The sequence below is a fragment of the Cebidichthys violaceus genome, unplaced genomic scaffold (genome assembly GCF_023349555.1).
Source record: "Cebidichthys violaceus isolate CVI_PGR_0920_01 unplaced genomic scaffold, fCebVio1.0.p SCAF_10, whole genome shotgun sequence".
Classification (NCBI taxonomy): Eukaryota; Metazoa; Chordata; class Actinopteri; order Perciformes; family Stichaeidae; genus Cebidichthys; species Cebidichthys violaceus.
Window position 1 is genome coordinate 12,777,648 of NW_027176263.1, and position 22,080 is coordinate 12,799,727.

The 22,080-nt window shown below is 41.9% G+C and overlaps 1 protein-coding gene across 3 annotated transcripts; it reads left to right on the forward strand.

Annotated features, from left to right (window-relative positions):
- The first annotated feature begins 14,520 nt into the window (after nt 1-14,520).
- Nucleotides 14,521-21,631, forward strand: cyp1b1 (cytochrome P450, family 1, subfamily B, polypeptide 1). 3 transcript variants are annotated; one of them, XM_068726406.1, is made up of 4 exons: nt 14,521-14,569; nt 15,110-15,333; nt 17,232-18,239; nt 18,900-21,631. In XM_068726406.1, the coding sequence occupies exons 2-4, from the start codon at nt 15,326-15,328 to the stop codon at nt 19,525-19,527; spliced, it is 1,644 nt and encodes a 547-aa protein (XP_068582507.1). In that variant the 5' UTR covers nt 14,521-14,569; nt 15,110-15,325; the 3' UTR covers nt 19,528-21,631. The 3 variants fall into 3 exon arrangements, with proteins under 3 accessions (XP_068582507.1, XP_068582517.1, XP_068582499.1); XM_068726416.1 differs by lacking the exons at nt 14,521-14,569; nt 15,110-15,333 and adding an exon at nt 16,842-17,117; XM_068726398.1 differs by lacking the exons at nt 14,521-14,569; nt 15,110-15,333 and adding an exon at nt 16,842-17,113.
- Nucleotides 21,632-22,080: the final 449 nt, after the last annotated feature.

Below are 22,080 nucleotides of genomic sequence, written 5' to 3' on the forward strand. Positions count from 1 at the left end.
TAGCAGATGCTGACACCAATTAGCAACGAGTAAACAGAGGAAAACAAAGGACTGTCACTAAGATCAGCGGAACGTGTTAAATTCAGCACACACATGTCAACACCAAAAAAGGACTGGCAGGGCTTACGCAACACAATGGGAAGCTCTCAGTGCCACCAACAGTAGTCCGGTAATTACCGAACACTTATTTCAGTTTAGGAGGAGGTCTGCCTCGAGTACGGCTGAAAAGGCCTCGATCAAAGAGGTTACACTTAAGTGGCGGCTCTCAATGAAGCAGCACAAATCTTTAAATTTGGAAATGAAATGAGGACGGATTACGGTTAACAGGGAGGTAAACCCAGCAGGGAAATAACAGAAGTCAACAAATATGTTTCCCATGAAAACTAGTAAATGCAGGTGCTCAGGCACGGTCTCCCAGGGGCATCATCAATTGCGTTCATTTTGGCTGATTCTGCAGCTCACAGTGTTGGATGGATGTGTGGCCTCCATTCAAGAAACCGGTGTTTCACAGGCATACAATTACGGTTTCTATTTATTGGGTTTTTGCCTCTTTGGAGTATGTGTAGTCTGTCCTCTTTGCATGTGGTAAAGAGGAAGTTGTTCATGTATGTTTGCACTCCATTTACCTTCATATTGTCTTTCGATTTCTTGTATTATCGATTTTACTATTGTTTTATTGTTCTGTCTACACTGTTTTTCGTGGAAGTTCCTAATTCAAATCAAGGGTCTATGGATAGAAGATGTATTTTAAAATATCTTATGATTTTGAACTGTAAAACTACAATGGATTTGACTTTTCATTGACAATAACCCAAATCTTTATATAACCTCAAGCAATGTAGTCTTAAAATGATGTATCCTGTCCTAAAAATGACCCGCCTTTGCCAATCCCTTAAAATAACAATGTGCACGAAGACACTACCTGTCATTCATCACAAACGTTGTGCATATCTGGGTTTTCCCTCTTTGCAGTTCAGGAAAAGTGAAGGGAAACAATAACACTTTTTTTGGCAACATAGTTATATTCTTATGTACAATGGGGTGTTCAAGTACAAAATACTAGTAATCCCTCAATTTGAACCACTGCTCCCACCCACAAACAACAGCACTATATAAGAATAAAATAAGAAAATAGATACAAAAGAAAAACATGAAGAACATAAATCAGTCAACACTTATTAACACATGTAGGACAGTATGCTACTCTGTGTGGACAGATTTATCTAAAACATTATTCTAAGATGATTTTTGGCACATTACAAGACATTTCACCAGGAGGAGTGCCTGACAAGTCTGTTTGTTCTCCAAACGCCAAAACACACGCGGGAAGTGATACGGGGAAAGACGCAAAACAGGACTTCTTTCCTTCATAAATGTCTGCAAGAAGTTAGCAATCCAACAGGATCAGCGAAAAACCAAAGATGGATAAGAAAGGAGGATGGGGGAGAGATCAGTTGGGGCTCTGATCTGGTGCTTTTGTTGGGGATCTCCAAAAACTGTTGGCAAGTGGCAAATCAGGGCTAAAATCATGTAGTGTGAATAGCTTAACCATAGTTCATTTATCAAAAACATGATAAAATGCTTGTTCTTTTTCAAAGAGTTGTCTATTTTCGTCCTGTCTTTGCTCTCTATTCTGATACTACTACAATATGACAATAGGACTCATTAACGCCATGGAAAGATTTGCCTTAAGCATATCCCTTTAATACCTAACATGTAAAGGAGGGAGAAAGACAGCTGTCTTTCATATATCAATCAGACAGAACTCCTTGCACACAGCTATTCAGCGCCTAGAGGGCCTTTACAAACAGCTGTTGATAATTTAGTCAAGTTTCAAAATGTTGGGTTTGCCATTCATACTGAGCACATCATCATGTAGCATGAGGTGTGTCTAAACTGTTTCATAAGATCCTCAGTATTGACTATCATGATATAAACGATCCAATGCCTTTGAACCTGCGACACAATTGGCAAAATCTCGACCTAAGTGTCCTGCGAGACCTTTTGAAAAAAGAACAACATGTATGTATGTATTGTCACCCTCACAAGTATGCCAGGAACACTCATCCAGCTCCGTCCCGCTGAGCTGAACTCATCGAGGGCTTTCAGCGCAATCTTGATACCCGCGCAAGCTCACCGTTTATCTGATGCAACAGACTTTAATAGCTACTTCTGAGAGATCCTTCATTAGATATTGCACTGCGCTGCGATTCCCCCCCCTCCCTCGCTCAATCTTTTCGTGAGAAGACGGTGCAACAGAGAGCTGTCAGGGCAGAGCCGCCGCACGTGATGGTTGCGCTGCAACAATAACTCGTCGACAGCTCATCTTACCTCTGAACAACCTCATCTGCTCCTGTCTACTGAGCAGCCAAGGCCAAGTCCTGCTATTCATAAATCACACGGTCGGAAAAGGCAGCTCATAGTATTGACAAAAAAAATTAAAATCAATGCAACATGAATGCATTTTAGTCCTTGATCTTTGAAAAATTCCAAACCCCAAAATGCTTGCGTGCATACATGCATGCCTGCAGAAGTCTGAAGGTTACAGAGCGTTGCGTGCTTTTGCTGCTACGACCTTGTCCATCCAGTTTGGTGTGTTCCATTCAGTCTGGCACACTCACACACACACACTAGCATAACCTGGTAACAAACAGGAATGTAAATGACAAAGAATGTCGATGGCAAGAAGAAAAAAAAAAGACACACAGGGCAGGACACAGAGACTTTTATGAATGGTAAAAGCCTTTCTCGCATGCCATTCATAAATCCAGCTGAATGTACATGTATCATGTGAGCCTGAGCAAACTGCCTGCACAGAGGGGATAACGCACACAACTGCAATGATATGTTAAAATGAGTTAACGCTGATCTTTCCCTCTCTAAAGCTAAAACATGCACATAGCTCACACAGACAATAGGCTGAAGTTGCATTTGCATTTTTTTTTTTTCTTCTTCCTGGAAAAGTTGCAATGAATAAGTGTCCTGTCCATGGGAGCCAATCCAAACACAGAGAGGAAGCGTATGTTCCTCCAGCTTGTAACTGAGGCTGTCAGTGCACATCAAAGCCGTGCTGAGACAGAAGTAATCCAGAGTGACAGGCCAGCCTCTCACCTCTCTGCCAGAGTACCAAAGCCATGACAGCACTTATTTTTCTCTCGACCGTAAGTCGGAGAAACAAAACAAACCAACACGATCCTGGCAGTGCTTTGTACGCATTGTTAGCGCCCTGGCAACCAAGGGTGCCTGCCGTTAACGCTGGCAGTGGGTGTGCAGTGACGAATCATGGGAAGAGATGACTCCAAAAAGATGGAGTGTGTGTTTGAAGTCCTCGGCGAGAGAAGAATCGACAAAAGCTCTCGGCGGATGGACAATGATGCATCAGGGCCGTGAGAGTTGGCGGTCCCTCTGTCGATCCAGACAAGAGGGAAGGACTCGATCCAACCAAATGGAGACATACCAACGCTTGGATCTAATTAAGAGTTCAGTCCGAGTTATTAGAGCATGTCTGTCTTTGTGCCGTCGACCGTTAGACACACCCAAACAGTGACCGAGGTCTGGCAACTACATACGTTTGACCTCAATTAGACCTGTCAACATTTGTATCGTCGGTTCATCAACACCGTAATGACAATCATAGATATATATTCAAAATTAGCCCAAGATGGAGAGAAAATGATTCATATGGATTCTGTCTGAAACAGTTACAGTCACAAAAAACGATACAATTGGGAGACTGTACTGGTAAAGTTAATTCAAAGGAATATTCAGTATTAACTGATTTCTTTGGCCGCTTTGGGGCAGCAAAACAAATACAACATTGATTTCCATCTTATAGTTAAGTTGTTATATATAAACACTTGCCTATTACTAACTAACTAACTAATTAACTAACTATTATCTAGCAGACACAAAGCAATATTAGCATTCATTCTGAATCGTGTTTCTATCTACCTAAAACTCCTTTTAGCTCTGTTTTGGTCTCCACCAGCTCGTGAGAAACAAACATCTGGGTTTCAAGATGCAAAATGTTTCTATGCTCACCAGCTAGTTGCAAAGTTTGTCTGTCTGCTATTAGCAGAGTAGTGCGAGTTCATCAAAGCTTTTTCACTAAACAGAGGTGCCGTTGCTGAAAACAAAGCCGATGAGAGCGTGAGAGTGAACCAAAACAGTGTGCTGAGAGATGCTAAAACGGTTTGTAAGGTCGAGGGGATTATTCTAACTCATTTCCCATTAAATGTACTCAGTTGATCAATTGTTAATAGAAAAAACATATTTATAAGTGCAGCTTTAATGTTAGAATTATGAAATTTCTTTTCTCCAATTAAAATGAGAGACACCTCACAGAGTAGGGAGACTGTAAGGCGACCGTGGCTGCAGAACACCACTACCGGTGATGAAATGGTTCACCGCTCACCCTCCCATGCCCTCAAAATCCCTCACCGCTTTTCAGATTGATTGTCCAAGTGTGCCTGTACCCCCCCGTGTCACCTTTTTCTGCAACATGTTCAGGAGCTGTGACATTCTGACAATGTTGTGGCAACATGATGAGAACGTCATGCTTGAGAGAACTGTCGCCACTGTCTCACAGTCAGTTTGGCGTCTTTGTGTGTGTGTGTGTGTGTGTGTGTGTGTGTGTGTGTGTGTGTGTGTGTGAGAGACGGTTTCCTCCCAACACAACAGGGGACTGTCACGCTTTATGGGTTATTTATTTAGCGGGGGCCCTTTTGTCATATAGGGGCCAAATCGCCACTATTCTATTAACGCATTAACTCCCACAGACATCTGGGGCCTAGAGTCTGAGTTTGAAATCTGCTTTAAACGCAGATGTGCACAAATCAAATTGGAATTTGATCGACCGAAGCTCGAATTATTTAAGTCTCAGATAATGATTCGTAAAGACAAAGAAGAGGTTATAAAAAGCACTTCCGTCATTGATGTTAATAATTAATAGTTGTTTATTCACATTTGATTGGTTTCTTCCGTGACAGTTGGTGCTCGGAAGTCCCAACCTGCATCTAAAGACAACTAGACAAGCACATGTTCAAAAGCTGCACCTTCTACTGTGCTTTTCATTGTACTGCTAGTCATTATATTTCACTGCTTATTAGAGAACGTGTGTCATCCAAAGTAAACATGCATCTGTTTGCGTGACGTCTGTCCCTCTCGATGAGATACAAATAAGGACAACTTTAGAGACACGTTGCTTCACACGGGACTTTTTAACAAACGTACAGCTCACACCCTCTAACCACTGTGAAGGTAATGAATATTAAGAGAGATTTAATACCAAAATCAACACTTATTATACGAGTTTCAGTTTGATCTAACATGTTTTAAGCTATTTAATGATGAATTTAAAGGGCTGATTTTTTGCACCAATATTTAAATCTAAGCATATCTTGTCTGTTTATGAATTAACTGTTTCCCTTGTAGATTTATTAAAATTGAATTGAGTAAATAAAAACAGATTAGAACATGCGTGTGCGTGTGTGTGTGTGTGTGTGTGCGCGCTCACAGTTGTTTTTCAGCTCAGATGATAAGGTATGTTTTGCTGTGTTGCTCTTTCTGTATCCCTCCACCCTTCCTTCTCTCAATAGAATCAGATCCGCTGGGACACTATTTCATTTCTGTACAGGGTTTTGAGTCTTTAGGGGGGAAGTTGGATGTGGGTGGAGAGGAAGTAGTTTGTTTCCACAGGAGCTTATTGCAACTTATCACACACTGGTATTTTTTGCTCTTCGTGGCCTTTTCTTTTAGCACAAAGGACCACCTTTCACTTTCATTCACTTCATTATTTTCATTTCTACAATTTATTCAGATTTGTCTTCCTACAATATTGTATTTTACATTGACTAAAACGTATGAAAGAATACGTAAGATTATGAAAACCTATGAGCATCAGCTCAAATGAAAGCTGGAGGTTGAGATGAACCACATTTAACTTAAAGAAAAAGATGCCTTAACTGAGGTATTTAATTCATATTCCATTCATAATTACGTTTTTAGAATAAATTATAAATATTATGGCATCATTTCTGGTATTCAAAATTGTATGGAAATTTTAAAAAACAACAATTGTTTGAGGATGTTTAGTTGCTTTTCAATGATGGTCTTCAAAGACTTATTTTTACCATTACTGTCCATGATATCATTATGATATATATTTCACTGCATGTAAGGACATACAATGAAAACAATGTGGCTAATAGACTGTGTATATTTTTTGAAATGACAGAGGCTGTGTAATGTCTGCACGATGCCCAGGAGAAAAGCTCACATATTTAAAATCTAAACTATTAAATGAGGTATTATATTGAAAGGGTCTAATAAGGAAACGAGTCAAAGAAAGTTCTCTTGCTGAACAAGCTGATGAGAGTTTAATCTCCTTTTTGTTGTTGTTGAACGTTCAGAATTCTGTGTCTCTGTGTGGACGACTGTTAAAAACAATGGACATCTTAAAAGAATCCTAGGTCATGTAAAAAATATTTGCTACAATTTTGAGTTGGCAATTGTTACTTTATTATTATTAGGGAAAACACTGAGGTATTCCTATTACAATTGTGTACATTGTGTAATAATAGTATATTGTCAAATAAACGTTTAAATGTTTGTATGTGGTTCATTGCACTTTTGCACTAGAGAACAATTAAACCATGCCTCCTCTTATCTTTCTTCAGCCCACAGTCATTCTGAGTCATCAAAGAAATAAAAAGAAATACGAAATGACAAAAATGCGTTTACACAGCATTTACCTGATGCCAGAAAAAACAACAACCTTATTTGACCTCCTCTGCTTCCATATGACTCTATCTGATCAACTATGAATGCTTTAACGACAGCAACCACGGGCCCGAAGGAAATACCAACCCCCCTATGGAACAATAAGCTGAGGACGTACAGTTCAGAGCCAGAGCAGACGATCATATGGGACGATAAGGGAGGGATCTCATGGGGCTTCCTGCTGACATTTTGCCATACGATGCCCTCGGTGAACTGCACACAACCTCATTTTGTAGCTGAAAAGTTACACAATCGTCCGTGATAAAACCTGGATAATGACTGTAAAAGACCAAAGGTTTTGCATGTTTTACCCCGTTGACTATAAATCACATATGCTTTGAATGGCAGATCAACATTTTGCATTTATGTAATACAAATTTGGATGAACATTTCCATTGATTTCAATTCATTTCTAAACAATATGAAAATCCCTTAAAACTTGCTTGAGTAAATTGAGTTAATACACATAAAAGTCCTCATTCATTTACTAGATGTTACGTTATCTGAACTCGGTAATGCTGATAAAGGCAAAGTATATCATTTGTTTTTAAGGAGCTAAAACTCACAAAAAACATGGGAAAGGTCCTTTACAAAAGCAAATGAATGTTTCCTTGATGACCTTACTCACCCATTGTACAGTCACAAACACGTGCTCATGCAACACCCTTCCAAAGAGGCATATGATCTACTTCATGATGACAGCAAGCAGCTCATGCAATCATAAAAATCCGTAAAGTTTCAACCAACGCAGTCAAGCAAACGTTTTCAAACACAGTCTTTGTCAAATTCAGTCTTACTTCCAACAGACATGTGTCCAGTGTTCCAGTATAAATGTCTGTGGAGGTGCGTTAAACCAAAACACCCAGGATGAAGTCGATTCACTGTGCCCGTTTCACCCCCCCCCCCATTGTTTATATCCAGGATGTCTGGTAGAAGAAGAACCTTCAGAAAGAAACCTCAGGTGAGTGTAAGCATGCAGTCAGAGGAATAGCTGAAGATCCCACGAAGCTCTGGAGGCAAGACTGACATCTGAAGAAACAGCTCAGAATAGGGTATGGTAGAAGACCTGCGAGTCGACCCTCTTATTAGACAAAACATTAAAGAGCAAAAAAAAAAAAAAAGAAAGTACAATCATCTCCTTGTAAACAAATGCGCAGCCTGCAACATTCACTTTCTTGGGCACTAGAATCAGATCATCCCACAGTTGTGGCTGGGCATTTTATACACCCTTTGTTTTCACATGACTGGCAAAATAAGTCACAGTTTAATGCTTCAGAGGACTGATGCCGGATTTGTTTGGGGTTTTCCAGCCATGAAGACACAAACATAAGACAACAATTTGTAATGTGATACAAAGACCGAGCGCTTTTGCACAATTGGGACATCCAAGTGCTTTTGTTTTTCATCCATCTCTTTCACATGAAGAGATTCTACTGGAACTACTTATTATCGCCGTTGTCATTGTACTTCCAGAGTCTAACAATGTTAGTTTACCTCTCAAAAGGAATTATTAGCCTGTGTAAACAGCTGCACGATGTCTTTTTCCAAAGCTTTCCAAAGTCTGAGGAGACAACCCTAATGATGTCATCAGGGTTATCTTTGATTTGGCCAGAAAGCTCCAAACAGGCTGGCGTGGAGTTTGAAGGAAAGAAGGGCATTTATGAGGCACGGAAGCCGTAATGAAGAGATGCTACTTTGTTGCATCATGGGAAATGAAGGATCCAGTGTTTTTGGAGCTTGACCCAAACTAGGAACTAAAAGTATGGATATCTTTGATTATGACCTTTATTTTTTTCTTTTCAATTTTGACCCTTTTGAGCTCCCTTAGTTTATGGAAGTACATAATATAACGCTGAAGTTGAACAGCAGTTTTGTTTTATCATTTTTTTCAAAAGTTGGTGTTTATGCAAAAGTTTTAAACTTCAGAGTAAGCCTTTGTTTTTACTGCCTGTTGCAAGATAGACAGGTTGTATAATCTGAGGAGTTTTCCTTCCTGAGGTCATGTTGCCCCTGAGCTCTCTGCTGGGCTAATTACTTCTCCTCACGCCTCCCTACTTTCTATGTCTTCCAACGTTGCTGCTTCGCTTCATGTGGTGGATGGGAGCTCTGCCTGGGACGCGACGCAGCACCTCGCGTGACTTCCCCCTCTGCGGGCCGCGGTCCATCGCGCATGACTGTCCGTCATCATTACTTTCTTGTAAAAACACGGAAGACAGGCCCGGGGAGGGGGTCGCAGAGGAGAGGCCTCGCCTCCCTTTGAGCGCTGCTTCACCTTTGACCTCTCACAGGGGGAGAGAGATAAACACAAGGGGGGAGACATCTAAGCTTCAGTGACTTTTAATGACAGACCTGGTTTGGGTTAGAATAGCAACACTGTCCCCATGCAGAGACCAGATAAGATTAGGGCTCATCAGGCAGGGGAAGGAGAAGCAACGGGCTCTGCTGCTCTGCTTTCTGCTGCATTTGTCTGTATGTGAGGTGTAAATTTGCATTCACAATCACACAGTGTGCACTAACATCAGATGTGAATGCAGCTCGGTTCACAGTTTCTGTGCACACCGCTGCAGCTTTTGCAAGATCTGCAGTTTGGGACTAAACTCACAAAGGGCAAAAATGTGTCTTCACCAATTTTTAAATGCGAGGTCCCGATCACACTTGTCATCGACATTCATTTCCACGTAATCCTCGGTTCATTCCTGTAACACAGCAATCCGCAAAAACAAAACACGTCCGCCTTCATCAAAAGCTCTTCACATTCTATTCACTGGTTATTTTCCATGGGCTTCCTGTCAGTCTCTGCAATTAGGCCAATAAAAACAAAGACTGATGACAACAGTTACAAGGAAAGAAGCAGGCAAGGCTTTTTTTAGTTGGCGTGGATTTGAAGAGCGCAGTCATGCGGCTGAACACGTAATAAGCCTCCCATTCTTTCCAAAAAAGTGCAAACAGTTCAACTGGACTCTACAGACCCCTGAAAAGGTTTTCCTCCAGAAAGACAAAACAAAAATTTGACATGCACGCCGATTCAGAATTCAGGGGGAAAATGCCCTTTTAGTGTGAGAATGGAGGGGAGACGCCTTCACGGGCTGCTGACTACGCTTTGGCAAGGGCCTCTGTAGCACTTGGCCGGACAAAAAAAAAAAAAAAAGACCCTACAGATAAAGGTACCTCAATGTGCAAGGCCATTAGGATCCTCAAAACACTCATTAGCATCATTCCCATGAACTTAAATGGAGGGCTGTTTTTTGTTTTTTTTCAGCGTCGGTAAAGAAAAGAAAAACACAGCATTTGTGGACTTCTGGGAAATATTGGGGCGAGGGTCTGGGGGAGTTGTTGTGGGACAGTTTGACATTTGGAGTCACTGGGGTCATTCAGTCGTAATGAGGCGCTCGCGGTCGGACCAAAGTAAAATGATTTGCCCCGGCGCTCAACTCTCCCTGATTCACCGCCAAGCCAGATGACAGTTCGTTTTGGTGGTAGTCAGACCAATCACACGGCGGCAGGTTGATTCATCTCTAATGGAAAGCAATTAACAAGACGGGGCCATACGGACAATCCTGATGTGTGTGTCTGTGCGTGTCTCTCTGTGTTTCTGAGTGTGTGTGTGTGCGTGCGTGTGTGTGTGTGTGTGTGTGTGTGTGCGCGTGCACTTGTCTATTTGTACATTTCCTGTCTGTTAAATGTTACAGATGGTGGAACTAGACAAACAAAATGAATGTAAACACCTCATGGTAAAGGACTTTATGCTTGAAGCACAGACTGCTACAGTGACTGCCGAGCAGCACCATCTATCAACTCATTATACACAGTACATATAGTGTTCTTTTCACATCCCTTATCCTGAGTCTCTTTTTGTCTGTTTTTTTTGGCTACTTGCGGGCAGCAGAACAAAGAAGAACTTGTGCTGTTAGCTGTCCACGATGGTGGAATGTTCAAGTTAGCACGGTATGCTAGCATATGCTATTTCAGGCAACTTTTGTGTACTTCAAAGCAGTATTATTGTCACCGTATAAAGTCTTTGTGGCAAACATGCTACAGAGCAGTTATGTTGCTCTGTAACCAGCAGTTACAGAGCAACATAAGCATACTTTCCCAGTCGTTTTTCTGGCCATCCAACAAATGTAAGTCCAATTTTCATTCTCCCTTTAGCTCTGGTTTGGTCGTCACCAAATAAAAAAACCCCATCTGGCTGAAGCAGTTAAATGTTCCATTATGTTCACCAGCTACCCGCCAACGTTGTCTTCCTGGCGGTTTGTGCTAGGTAGCGTACAACCTCGGAGCCAACTGGCTATCAGTGTGATTCAGCCTCTGGGGAAATGACCAACATTTTGGGGGTTCTGGCAAATATCTGGGCCATGACTTCCTCTGCGTGCGCCGGTCATTTTTCATGTGGAATGGAGTTGAAGTTGAGACACATTATGCATTTGTACAGGTATCTATTTATAGTGATATAGATAAATAAAACAGTTGATATGAGCAGTGAGACTAAATCATGACGTAGCGGGCTGTAAAACCAAAACAAACACAGATGAAAGATGCAAAGACAATTTATGGGGTTAATATTTGTCAATGTCAAATTATTAATCAGTGAAGCTTTACTTAATTTTGACCAATGTACCTGGAGTTTTATGCAAATATGTCTGTCACACTTATTGCTCTGAAAACTCAAAACAAAGCGTCGACGGACAGACGTTATTAGCTGATAACTCTCCTCGCGTCGGTACCCGTGAGTTAGTTAGTTAGGTAGTATTGTGTTGTGTATTGTATTTTTGTTATATCTACTCAAAATCCTTAGCATGTTAAAAATACTTGCCTATCTTGAAGCAATGGGATATAAATCATTGTTAATTTTAAAACCTGTTACATGATTAGAGAAGGGTCATTGTTCCACTATATAATCATGCACACCCTATAATTCATGTTCGTCTTGCATTGGACTTTAGTGAGTCCATAAATGAAAATTTCATCTGAAATCTCAACCTGTTAAGCTAATTGAGGCTCATTTTTAGTGTTAAATCAAAGGGTATATTTAATTTAAATTAAGTGACATATTTGTATTTTTCAATTTTTGTCTCTAAATTACCTTTTTTATCAGTAGTATTTGTCAAATCCTAAACTTCTCCTAATGCCTTATCAATGCCTTAACTTATGATAGCATATAAATATGATCACATTGTTTAGATGCGTGCATATTTGAAAGAACCTCTCTGGCACGTCAGCGTCTGCCTAGAAAGCTTAAACCAAATCTAAGTGGGTCAGCAGCTCTATTCTGTGCCTAACCGGCAAGCACACGGTGGTAGACCTGTATTTAGTCAAGTTGTCAGTGGCTTTCCCTTCAGTTGTCACCCCTATGATGAAGCACATGTGCGTGACTGCTCGCCACCTTTATAATAGCCTCGGGCTGTCCCCTCTGCTCCTCTGTTTGCCCAGAAGTTCACAGCATTGATTCTAAGAATAAGATAAGCTCCATGAGTGCTGTACAAGGCGTGCAGCTCTTCCGAGGTCCTGTGCATGCTTCCACTAATTACAGGCATAAATCAAAGTAATGGTCCGTTTCATTTATCATTCCTGTTTTGCTGATGACACAACTTCCTGATATGGCTCACTCTGATTTCTTCTGTGTGAAACTATGCTCTGAATGTGAGAAATGCTGTTGGAATCAGACGTGATCACTGCCCTGCCAGGCTGGAACTTTACAATGTAACTGTACCTTTACTGTCTGAGCAAATCATCACCTGCACACACCTTCCTGAGCTCCTCCCTGACTTCCTGGCTCACTCACACGCGATGAGCAATTGAGCTGTCAGTCACGCAGAAACGGAAACTGGTGTCGAAACTGACCTTGCGAGCAGTGAGGAGCGTTGGGGGGGGCGCCCCGGTTGTTTTGCAGCTGAAGTCACATCACAGCGCCTCTGAGGGTGCAAGGCTCAGCATCCAAACACAGACAAATGTTTAAGGCCTATATTTAGAAGTCTTGCAGAAAAACTGAGCTTACTGGTGATTGAGTCTATGCATGAAGCTGCACTGATTTGTCATCATCTCTTTCTATACAGCTCACAAATAGGGGGAAAAAAAGACAAAAAAAGTGAAGAAAAAGAATATTTGAATTTGATTGGATAGAACTCTGTATGATGAGGGCTATAGAGCATGACAGGAATGAGTCATTCATCCATCCATTATCCGTAACCGCTTATCATATTCAGAGTCGTGGGAATGAGTCCTAACTAAAGCATTTTTACACTTCCGGTTACCTTGTTTTTTTGGATGGCTTTTTGGTTAGATGCCTGAAATAAGGTCTGCTGAAGAGATTTTATCATTTTGTTCTAAAATGTAAAATACGTCAGTAAATACCTCTCTCTCTGTCTGTCTCTCTTTCTCTCTTTCTCTCTCTCTCTCTCTCTCTCTCTCTCTCTCTCTCTCTCTCTCTCTTTCTCTTTCTCTCTTTCTCTCTCTCTCTTACTCTCTCTCTTTCTCTCTCTCTCTCTCTCTCTCTCTCTCTCTCTCTTTCTCTTTCTCTCTTTCTCTCTCTCTCTTACTCTCTCTCTCTCTCTCTCTCTCTCTCTCTCTCTCTCTCTCTCTCTCTCTCTCTCTCTCTCTCTCTGTCTTTCTCTCTCTGAATTTTAAAGCTTTAAAGTGTATTTAAAGAGCCGGTTGCTAACAAGTGGCTAAATGAGATTATAAAACGGCATCATGCCGACTAGTCCACCTTACAGCCTTGTTGTGTATACATACAATATATGAGAAGCAGTTTTGAAGCCTTGTGTGCGGCATTTTTTTGACTCTCATATTTGACTCTAAATGGACCATAATTTACTAAAGGTAGGTAATAAAATAAACTAAGGTAATAAATCAAGTGAGAAGTAGAGTCATTTTCTCATAGACTTCTATACAATCAGCCTTTTGCAACCAGAGGAGTCGCCCCCTGCTGGCCATTAGAAAGAATTCAGGGTTAAGGCTCTTCCACATTGGCTTGACATTTCAGACCTGGAGGTTGCCAAATGTGACGCTAACCCAGCAGCACACTTTTTACAGTATCAAGTTTAAAACAGGAAAGTAATGAAAACTAACGAGGAAGTTGTATTATTGTTTTCGAGTCGGTCATTGAATCAGAAAGATAATGTCCCTCTTTTCTGAGACAAAGCAGTATTTCCCCGTCTTGTCTTTTAACAATGCAGCGTATCTACCTGAGCAGTAATACAATAATTAGGGTATTGGGAAATGAATTGACCTGCAGGACATTTTCAGCTGTTGTGGATTAAACTGTGGAGTAATTATCGCCATTCAAGCACAGAGTATGTGGTCTTTGACAAAACGGAGTTAAACCATAGACTTACTGAGAGGCTAATGAAGGTCTTATGACCATGGGATGTTCAGGTTCATAGTTTGACCACTAACCTACTGACCACACACACACACACACACACACACACACACACACACACACACACACACACACACACACAGAGAGAGACAGAGAGACAGTTTGTGTTAAGATAAATCCAAATAAATACAATTTTGTTTGCTGTTTCCCACCAGTCAATGAATTATCACTCAGAGATAATTGTTTCAGTAATTACAGATTTACAAAAAGATAAATAAAGACCATGTGGATTAATAAGGCAGAGGGACCTGCTGGGGTTTGGTCTAATAACTGGAGCCAGCCAGTAAAGGAGGCTGGGAGTAGTTTTCATTCTCTAGTTTTTCTCCACCCTTGTGGATCCAGTGATGACTGGAATAAAGCAAGAACACAGGTTCATTGAGGGGAGGACAACTGGAGCGTCAAGACTCAGTAAGTGTCTTTACGTTCATTTTACCTTATATATATTTACAGTCTGATTCCCAATTTAAATCAGGGTAGAAATTCATCTTTAATTCTGTAATTAATAATGTGTGCATAATATGGTTATATTTGAATTCAAATGCAAAATATGTGTCGCAAAATGCGAATTAGTTATAATCTACTACTGGCAATGTTCTTTAAAAGGCCAATTGCGACTGTTGGCATTTTGTAGAAGCAATAATGTATATTATTATTATTAAATGAGGTATATATATATATATATATATATATATATATATATATATATATAAAAATTGCTTAAGTGTAGTAACTATGGCAAATAATACGTTGTTTGAATTTATTACCGTGCCAAACGTATAGCGCGCATTATTTCTATAGGTTAGGATGATATTATAGAAGTTAATAAGCTATATTTTGTACAGTAAGATCGTTATGTTCATGTTCATCATGCTGGTACTCAGAAAGATTTTTTTAAACTTATTTATTTTAACCAAAACACACAATTATGAGCATCAACTGTGTCTGTAGTTCGTGTTCAAACTTGAAGATGAGAAGGACATCACCGGGTTAATTCGAGCCGCTGTCCGCGGTGCTGAAGCAGAATCCCCGAATCACATCCCAACCACGCCAGACCTGAGCAGGGAGGCCCGAGCACAGGACAGAGACCCACATATCACCTGCAGAACGAGAGAAACACGCATCCAAACAAACGGACAGAAAACAAACAGGAGTCTGTTTGCTAAAATGATGAGGTAGGTCTGAACCCCGATAGCCGAGAGAGTAACAATCATTATTATCATCCAGCCTTGACCGGGGCATCTACACTGGATAACTATTGATACGGTGGATTATAATTATTTCTATAATAACAACAATAATAATATTAACAACAACAACACTACTAATAATAAACAATAATAATAACAACAGTATAATTATTATTAATAATAATAATAATAATAATAATAATAATAATTAATAATACTACAGTATGCAATGGAATAATGACTGTGTTCTGCAGGAACAGGTCTGACGTTCAGTAGGCTTGTTAATTAGGGGGAATTAATGAGTTACAACACGGGGCTCGCCTCCTCCTGGTGGCTTGATAGGAAAGCGCACTCCACAATTATAATTTCATTTGAAGCAACTCCAGACTGTCATCAGGGGAAATACAGCACACACTGCAAGCGCGTGATTAGGCTCGTATTCCAGCAAATAAATGCTCTCTGAAGAGAGGACGTGTAAAGACTTTTCTGTGTTTGTTAACACAGAAAAGTCAGAAAAAGTTTATATATATATATATATATATATATATATATATATATACACAAACAAAATATAGGCATATATGCTATATTTAAGCCTGTACATAAAACAAGAGAAGAGAAACTGTATTAGGTTTTTTTAACTGGGCATCTTAAAAATCTGATGAGGTAACATTGCGATGTTTAAAACAGACGTTCGTCACAGCAGCCGCTATAAATTGATGTTTACATTAGATCGGAGGTGATCATCTATCTTGAACAGCTTGAACTCCGTTGACTTGTCGGGTGTTCCCTTCCCTCAGGCGGAGACGCACGTTGTTAAGCGCTTCGACTTCAAGCCTGGCTTTCTAGCACTGCTGACATCTGCATGTTCATATGGCGAATTATATGAATATTAATAACAATACGAATTATAGCCTAACAAATATTATTATTATGTCTGTTTTAAAATCATTAAGACAAACAAGATGCACACGTAGTAAATACCGATACATATCACCACCATCAATAATAAACCCCTCCAATAGTAATAATGATAAATTATCTTGATCAATAATAACAACAACAACAACAACAACAACAACAACACGTTGTTTATACTAACTATTGAAGCGTTTATTAATAATTAAAAACATTTTTAAAAGTTGAATTCTACCAGTATAACTGCTGTTGGAAAGTCCGATTGTTTGGTCTCATAAAACGAACATTCAACCACTTCAGTTAACTTAGTTTTCTCCACTTCAAATGCTCCAGTTTACAGGTCGGACAATAACGTCTGTTGTCTGTAAGTAATACACTAAGGGAGGGAGGGAGAGGTGGGTGGAGGAGGAGGAGATGATGGTGGGAGGGTGGGTTGACACCCTTTGCAACAAACCTGCCCACTGTAACAAAGCCAGGACACAACCAGACGCTGGCGGTGTGACGTGATGCTGCGCTGTTTTTTGGGGATAAATAACTTCACTTGTTGTAGTGGGGCTTCAAAGCATTGGCAGGCAGTGGACTGGGAGCAGGGGGTGCGCGCACGCACACTGCATTACGCACCAGGCTGCACACTTGACTATTTGTATCAAGCTGGTTTTCTAGATCTGTTGAGAAAAGGAAACATATGTTTAAGAGGAAAAAACCTCATCTTTTGAAGGTTAAAATGTAGTGCTTCCATTCAGCTCATGGATAAACACAGTTGAAGTTGGATCCGAAACAGAAACAGCAGTACATATGTTGGATACGTTGTAAAGCCTGCTATTTCTTCGATGCACAAAGGACATAAGCAAGTATTTAATCACCTTTTGATTCACTTTTTTTTTTTCCCACAAGCTTATACCCCTAAATATATTAAAAGCTTAAATACTGTGCGCGTTTAATATTATTGTCGTATCCTCCTGTAGGATCCCCATCATGGATGATACATTGGAGGGAATTAACCCGGCAAATGCAAGAGCTCTGTTACTGTCATGCGTGACTCTGCTGTTCTCCCTCCACCTGTGGCGCTGGCTGCAGCGGCAGCGCTCGAACCCCGGCCCGCCCGGTCCACTCGCCTGGCCGTTCGTCGGCAACGCACCGCAACTTGGCAACTCGCCGCACCTGTATTTCGCGCGCATGGCGAAGAAATACGGCAACGTCTTCCAGATCAAACTGGGCTCTCGGACCGTGGTGGTGCTGAACGGGGACTCCATCAAACAGGCGCTGGTCAAGCAGGGACCCGAGTTCGCCGGCAGACCGGACTTCACCTCCTTCCAGTACATCGGCGGCGGGGACAGCCTCGCGTTCGGCACCAACACGGACTGGTGGAAGATGCACCGCAGGGTGGCCCAGTCCACCGTCCGCATGTTTTCCACCGGGAACCCGCAGACCAAGAAGGCGTTTGAGCACCACGTCCTCTGCGAGGTCAGGGAGCTGCTGCAGCTGTTCGTGGAGAAAACCAAGGCGCACCAGTACTTCCAGCCCATGACGAACCTCGTGGTGTACACGGCCAACATCATGAGCGCGGTGTGCTTCGGGAAAAGGTACTCCAACGAGGACGTGGAGTTCCTGCAGGTGGTGGGCAGGAACGACCAGTTCACCAAAACGGTGGGCGCGGGGAGCATAGTGGACGTGATGCCCTGGCTCCAGTACTTCCCCAACCCCATCAAAACCATATTTGACGACTTTAAGTTGCTCAACCTGGAGTTCAACACGTTCATTCGAGACAAAGTCATGGAGCACAGGAAGAACTTCCAGTCGAGCGTCATCAGAGACATGACGGACGCCTTCATAGTGGCGATGGACCAGCTGGCGGATAAGTCGGGGCTCACGCCAAGGAAGGACTATGTGGCCCCCACGGTGGGGGACATATTTGGAGCGAGTCAGGACACCCTGTCGACTGCACTGCAGTGGATCATCCTCTTACTTGTCAAGTAAGCAGCATTTTACCACTCGTTATTACAGAGGCTTTTTTTTTAGAAACAGACACAAGCAAGCAACATCCAATAATAATAAATCACACCGCTGCTGAGGCTGCACAGACTTGAGGAAGTTCAGTAGCATGTGTGTTATGTAACAGCCTGGTTGGTCTGTGTGTGTGTGTGTGTGTGTGTGTGTGTGTGTGTGTGTGTGTGTGTGTGTGTGTGTGTGTGTGTGTGTGTGTGTGTGTGTGTGTGTGTGTAAGGGAGGGGGGGTGAGGCACAGGCAGGTATCGGCAGCGTGACATCAGCTGAAACTGCACACCAGTGAAAGTGCCCTGTCAGCTTTTTTTTTCTTTACACAAGATCATTTTTCTAATCTGCGTGATTGTTCATCACATTATGATGCCTTGACGTTGTCTTGAGACATTTCTTTTTCTTTTTTCTTGTTGAAAGAAAGAGATTGGGCCCCCTTAGTGCTTTTTCTACAACACTGTGTGAAACGCTCAATAAATGTGCCCACGCATCACATCCTTACTGTGTTACTGAACGTCAGGCAGCTTTCTACTGACACTTTCGCCTATTACGTCATGATGTAAAGTGAAACAGGAATGAGTGTAACCTCCATCAGTGAGGGTGTCGCCATTAAACGTTGCTCTTCACCTGTGAACGCAGGTACCCTGAGATGCAGGTGCGTCTCCAGCGGGAGGTGGACAAAGTGGTGGACCGCAGCCGGCTGCCTTCCATCGAGGACCAGCCGCGGCTGCCGTACGTCACGTCCTTCATCTACGAGGTGATGCGCTACACCAGCTTCGTGCCGCTCACCATCCCCCACTCCACCACGGCGGACACCTCCATCATGGGCTACGCCGTCCCGAAGAACACGGTCGTCTTCGTTAACCAGTGGTCCATCAACCACGACCCGGCCCGGTGGGACCATCCGGAGACCTTTGACCCCCAGCGCTTCCTGAGCGCGGACGGAGCGCTGAACAAGGACCTGGTCAGCGGCGTGCTCATCTTCTCCCTGGGCAAGCGGCGGTGCATCGGCGAGGAGCTGTCCAAGCTGCAGCTGTTCCTCTTCACGTCGCTGATCGCCCACCAGTGCCACATCGCCGTGGACCCGGCCCGGCCCGTCAAAATGGACTTCAACTACGGCCTGACCCTGAAACCGCACGCCTACTCCATAGCAGTGACTCTGCGTGAAGATATGAGGCTGCTGGATGCGGCTACCAGGCAGACCGTGCCCACGGAGGAGGTCAAGGCCCAGCCCTCAGTAGACTCATCAACAGAAAGACAAACATAAACACTGTAATAAGCAAAACATATGAAGGCTGAAACACAAAAGACTAATGAACTCTAGCTCATGTTTGTGGGCTGAAAACTATATTATAAGCTAAAATCTCAGGCTAAATTCTCATCACTGATTACTGACTTTAAAGCATTATAGTGCCAGGAAGGAACAGATGTGGCGTCTGTTTCATAAGAGACACGGCGTAAGCCACGCCCCCCCCCACACAACCAGCAGTTCACTGTAACCATTTATCAATTAGCATCTTCTTCTGATCCATCAAGGTGGAATCGATTGAAAAGCAGAATCCATCAAGCAAACATCGAGGTCACAGCGTTAGCAGAGCTTTTCTATTAACATTTTCACTGTCGAATTAAAAGAGACGTACGTCACCAAAATGTCAGCTTTTCAGGAATCCTTTCAATTTGGCTTCCATGCGACAAAAGTAATGTGCCACTTAAGGTCAGACCGATACAGTGATTCTGTGTGAACAGGCGAATAAGCTCATGGAGTGCATCAGCCCTTTAGCCTAATGTCTACTGACATAAACGTCTTTATATATATATATATATATATATATATATATATATATATATATATATACAGTATATAGTGTAAAAGCTAGTTACTCAGGAATAAGGCCTATCAAATGTCGAACACTATTTTAACTGGAAGGCTTTTCATGGAACACATTCTGAATCTACTGTAGATGCAGTTTGAAAGCGTCGGGGTACGCCGAACAGACCAGACCTTCTGCTTGTGTCTGTGAACTGTTGTCCAACGCAAGTATGAAAAGACTAATATTACGTCGGTGTTGTTTAGTCATTTATTTCTCGCTTTGTGATATACTGTTAAGGATTTTGTTTAAGTTTAAATGTCGTAGAATGCTGCTATATGGAAAACCTTTTTCATCTCCGTGATTTAATGTCCACGCTTAAGATGCCAGTAACCCCGTTCTTTCCTCTTCTTTGTGTTGTTTTTATTTAACAGACATAGTCACACTGTCAGGTTGGGACACTGGGGGGAAACTATTGATTTTTTTTTTTTTTTTTTTTGTAGACTCATGTAATCGCTGCTTTAGCATGAGAGACTAATGCACTGACAGTGAAGACTTGGATTTGTTGGCTCCCTGCCGATGCATTTTGTGAATAATGTAATTCAGATGATTATTTGAAATAACTGGTGACTTTAAGCAAGTAACAGACCAGGTTTATGTATCGCTGTGTATCCATAGATGGCCCTCAGTGTGACAACAACCTTGACGCACTGCTTTCTAGAGACAATTAAAAAAAATGACAGTCTTGGATGATCGAGTGAAAACATAATCTTAGTGAAATTGCACCACTGATGTTATAGTTCAGTCAGTAAGATCAGCAATGAATTGCATCAGCCGTGATTCCTTTTTCCTCAATAAACCAAAAATGATACAATGTTAACTTCCACAAAGTGGTTTTGTCAAAGGTTTTACTGTAAAACAACGGAGCGAGGCCACCGCTGGAATGACATCGTGGGTCAAAGAAAGTCCCGTCATGAAATACTCTACATCATGTGTTGCACACCAGAGGCGGAGCCAGGCGTTGTAAACATTCGGGGCTCAGACCAAACCTAGAGGGGGTCCAGGGGCACCCCCCCCCCCCCGGGGAGATTCCTTTTTGTTTGTGCCATTTACGACAGCTATATGCACTATTTTACAAGTTATTTCATAACAGAATGCCTAAAAATCATTTCAGAAAATCATCAAATAGTAGCATAGAATATATGAGCCCGTCATAACAATGTTAGGGCGAACATAGATGCCGATATTTCACCGGTATTAGAACCATCACTGGGACGGAGGGCGAAATGACACAAAGTTGAAGGTATTTTAAAAGATTTTTTTTTTTTTTTTAGATAATGATAACATTTGGGGCTGGGGCCCCCGAGGCCCCGAAGCTTCTTCAACCCGCTTGCCTGCACGTTGTTTTGCATGATATTGTACAGTTATATAACACGTGAACTATTCTTTTGTTTTTTCACTGATGTAGTTTTCTTTCAACAAGGTTAACGTTGAAAGGATTTACAATTTATTTGTCTAAATAACTGTGTTCAAAAGATTTGACGCTAACGTGACTCCGCGCTTGACGCTGATGAAAAAAAACCCATTTTATACAGTCTAAATGTCTAAAAAAAATAAATGGTAGTTGCCAGGTCAGGTGGGAACAAAAGGGAAGTGTTTGGGAGCATTTTTATCTCACCCTGCCAGAATATCCTGTACTCAATCAGCTCGCACCCAGCCGGACAGACAACTTTTCGTGCATGACAAATTCAGATAAAACTACAGTAGATGATTACCGATACGTCTCTGCTCCATTCATTTTCCTCTTTTGACATGCGCAAAATAGAACCTGACGACGAAGCAGAGCCAGTGAAGTCATGCGTGGTAACGCTCCAAAAACAATATTTTTGAGTCGGAAACGAAACACCTCTGCAAGTTTGCTTCTGCGCCTCTCTGCTGAAATACGGAGTGGAGCGGAGCCGACACATCATCAAAGACAAACGAGCCTCAGAGACGCTGACAATTTCACGGGT

Bases quoted from the DNA above. Each gene is read 5' to 3' on its own strand.
- cyp1b1 (XM_068726398.1), top strand. The intron at 18,240-18,899 runs GTAAGCAGCATT...CTGTGAACGCAG, and splicing joins ATCATCCTCTTACTTGTCAA to GTACCCTGAGATGCAGGTGC.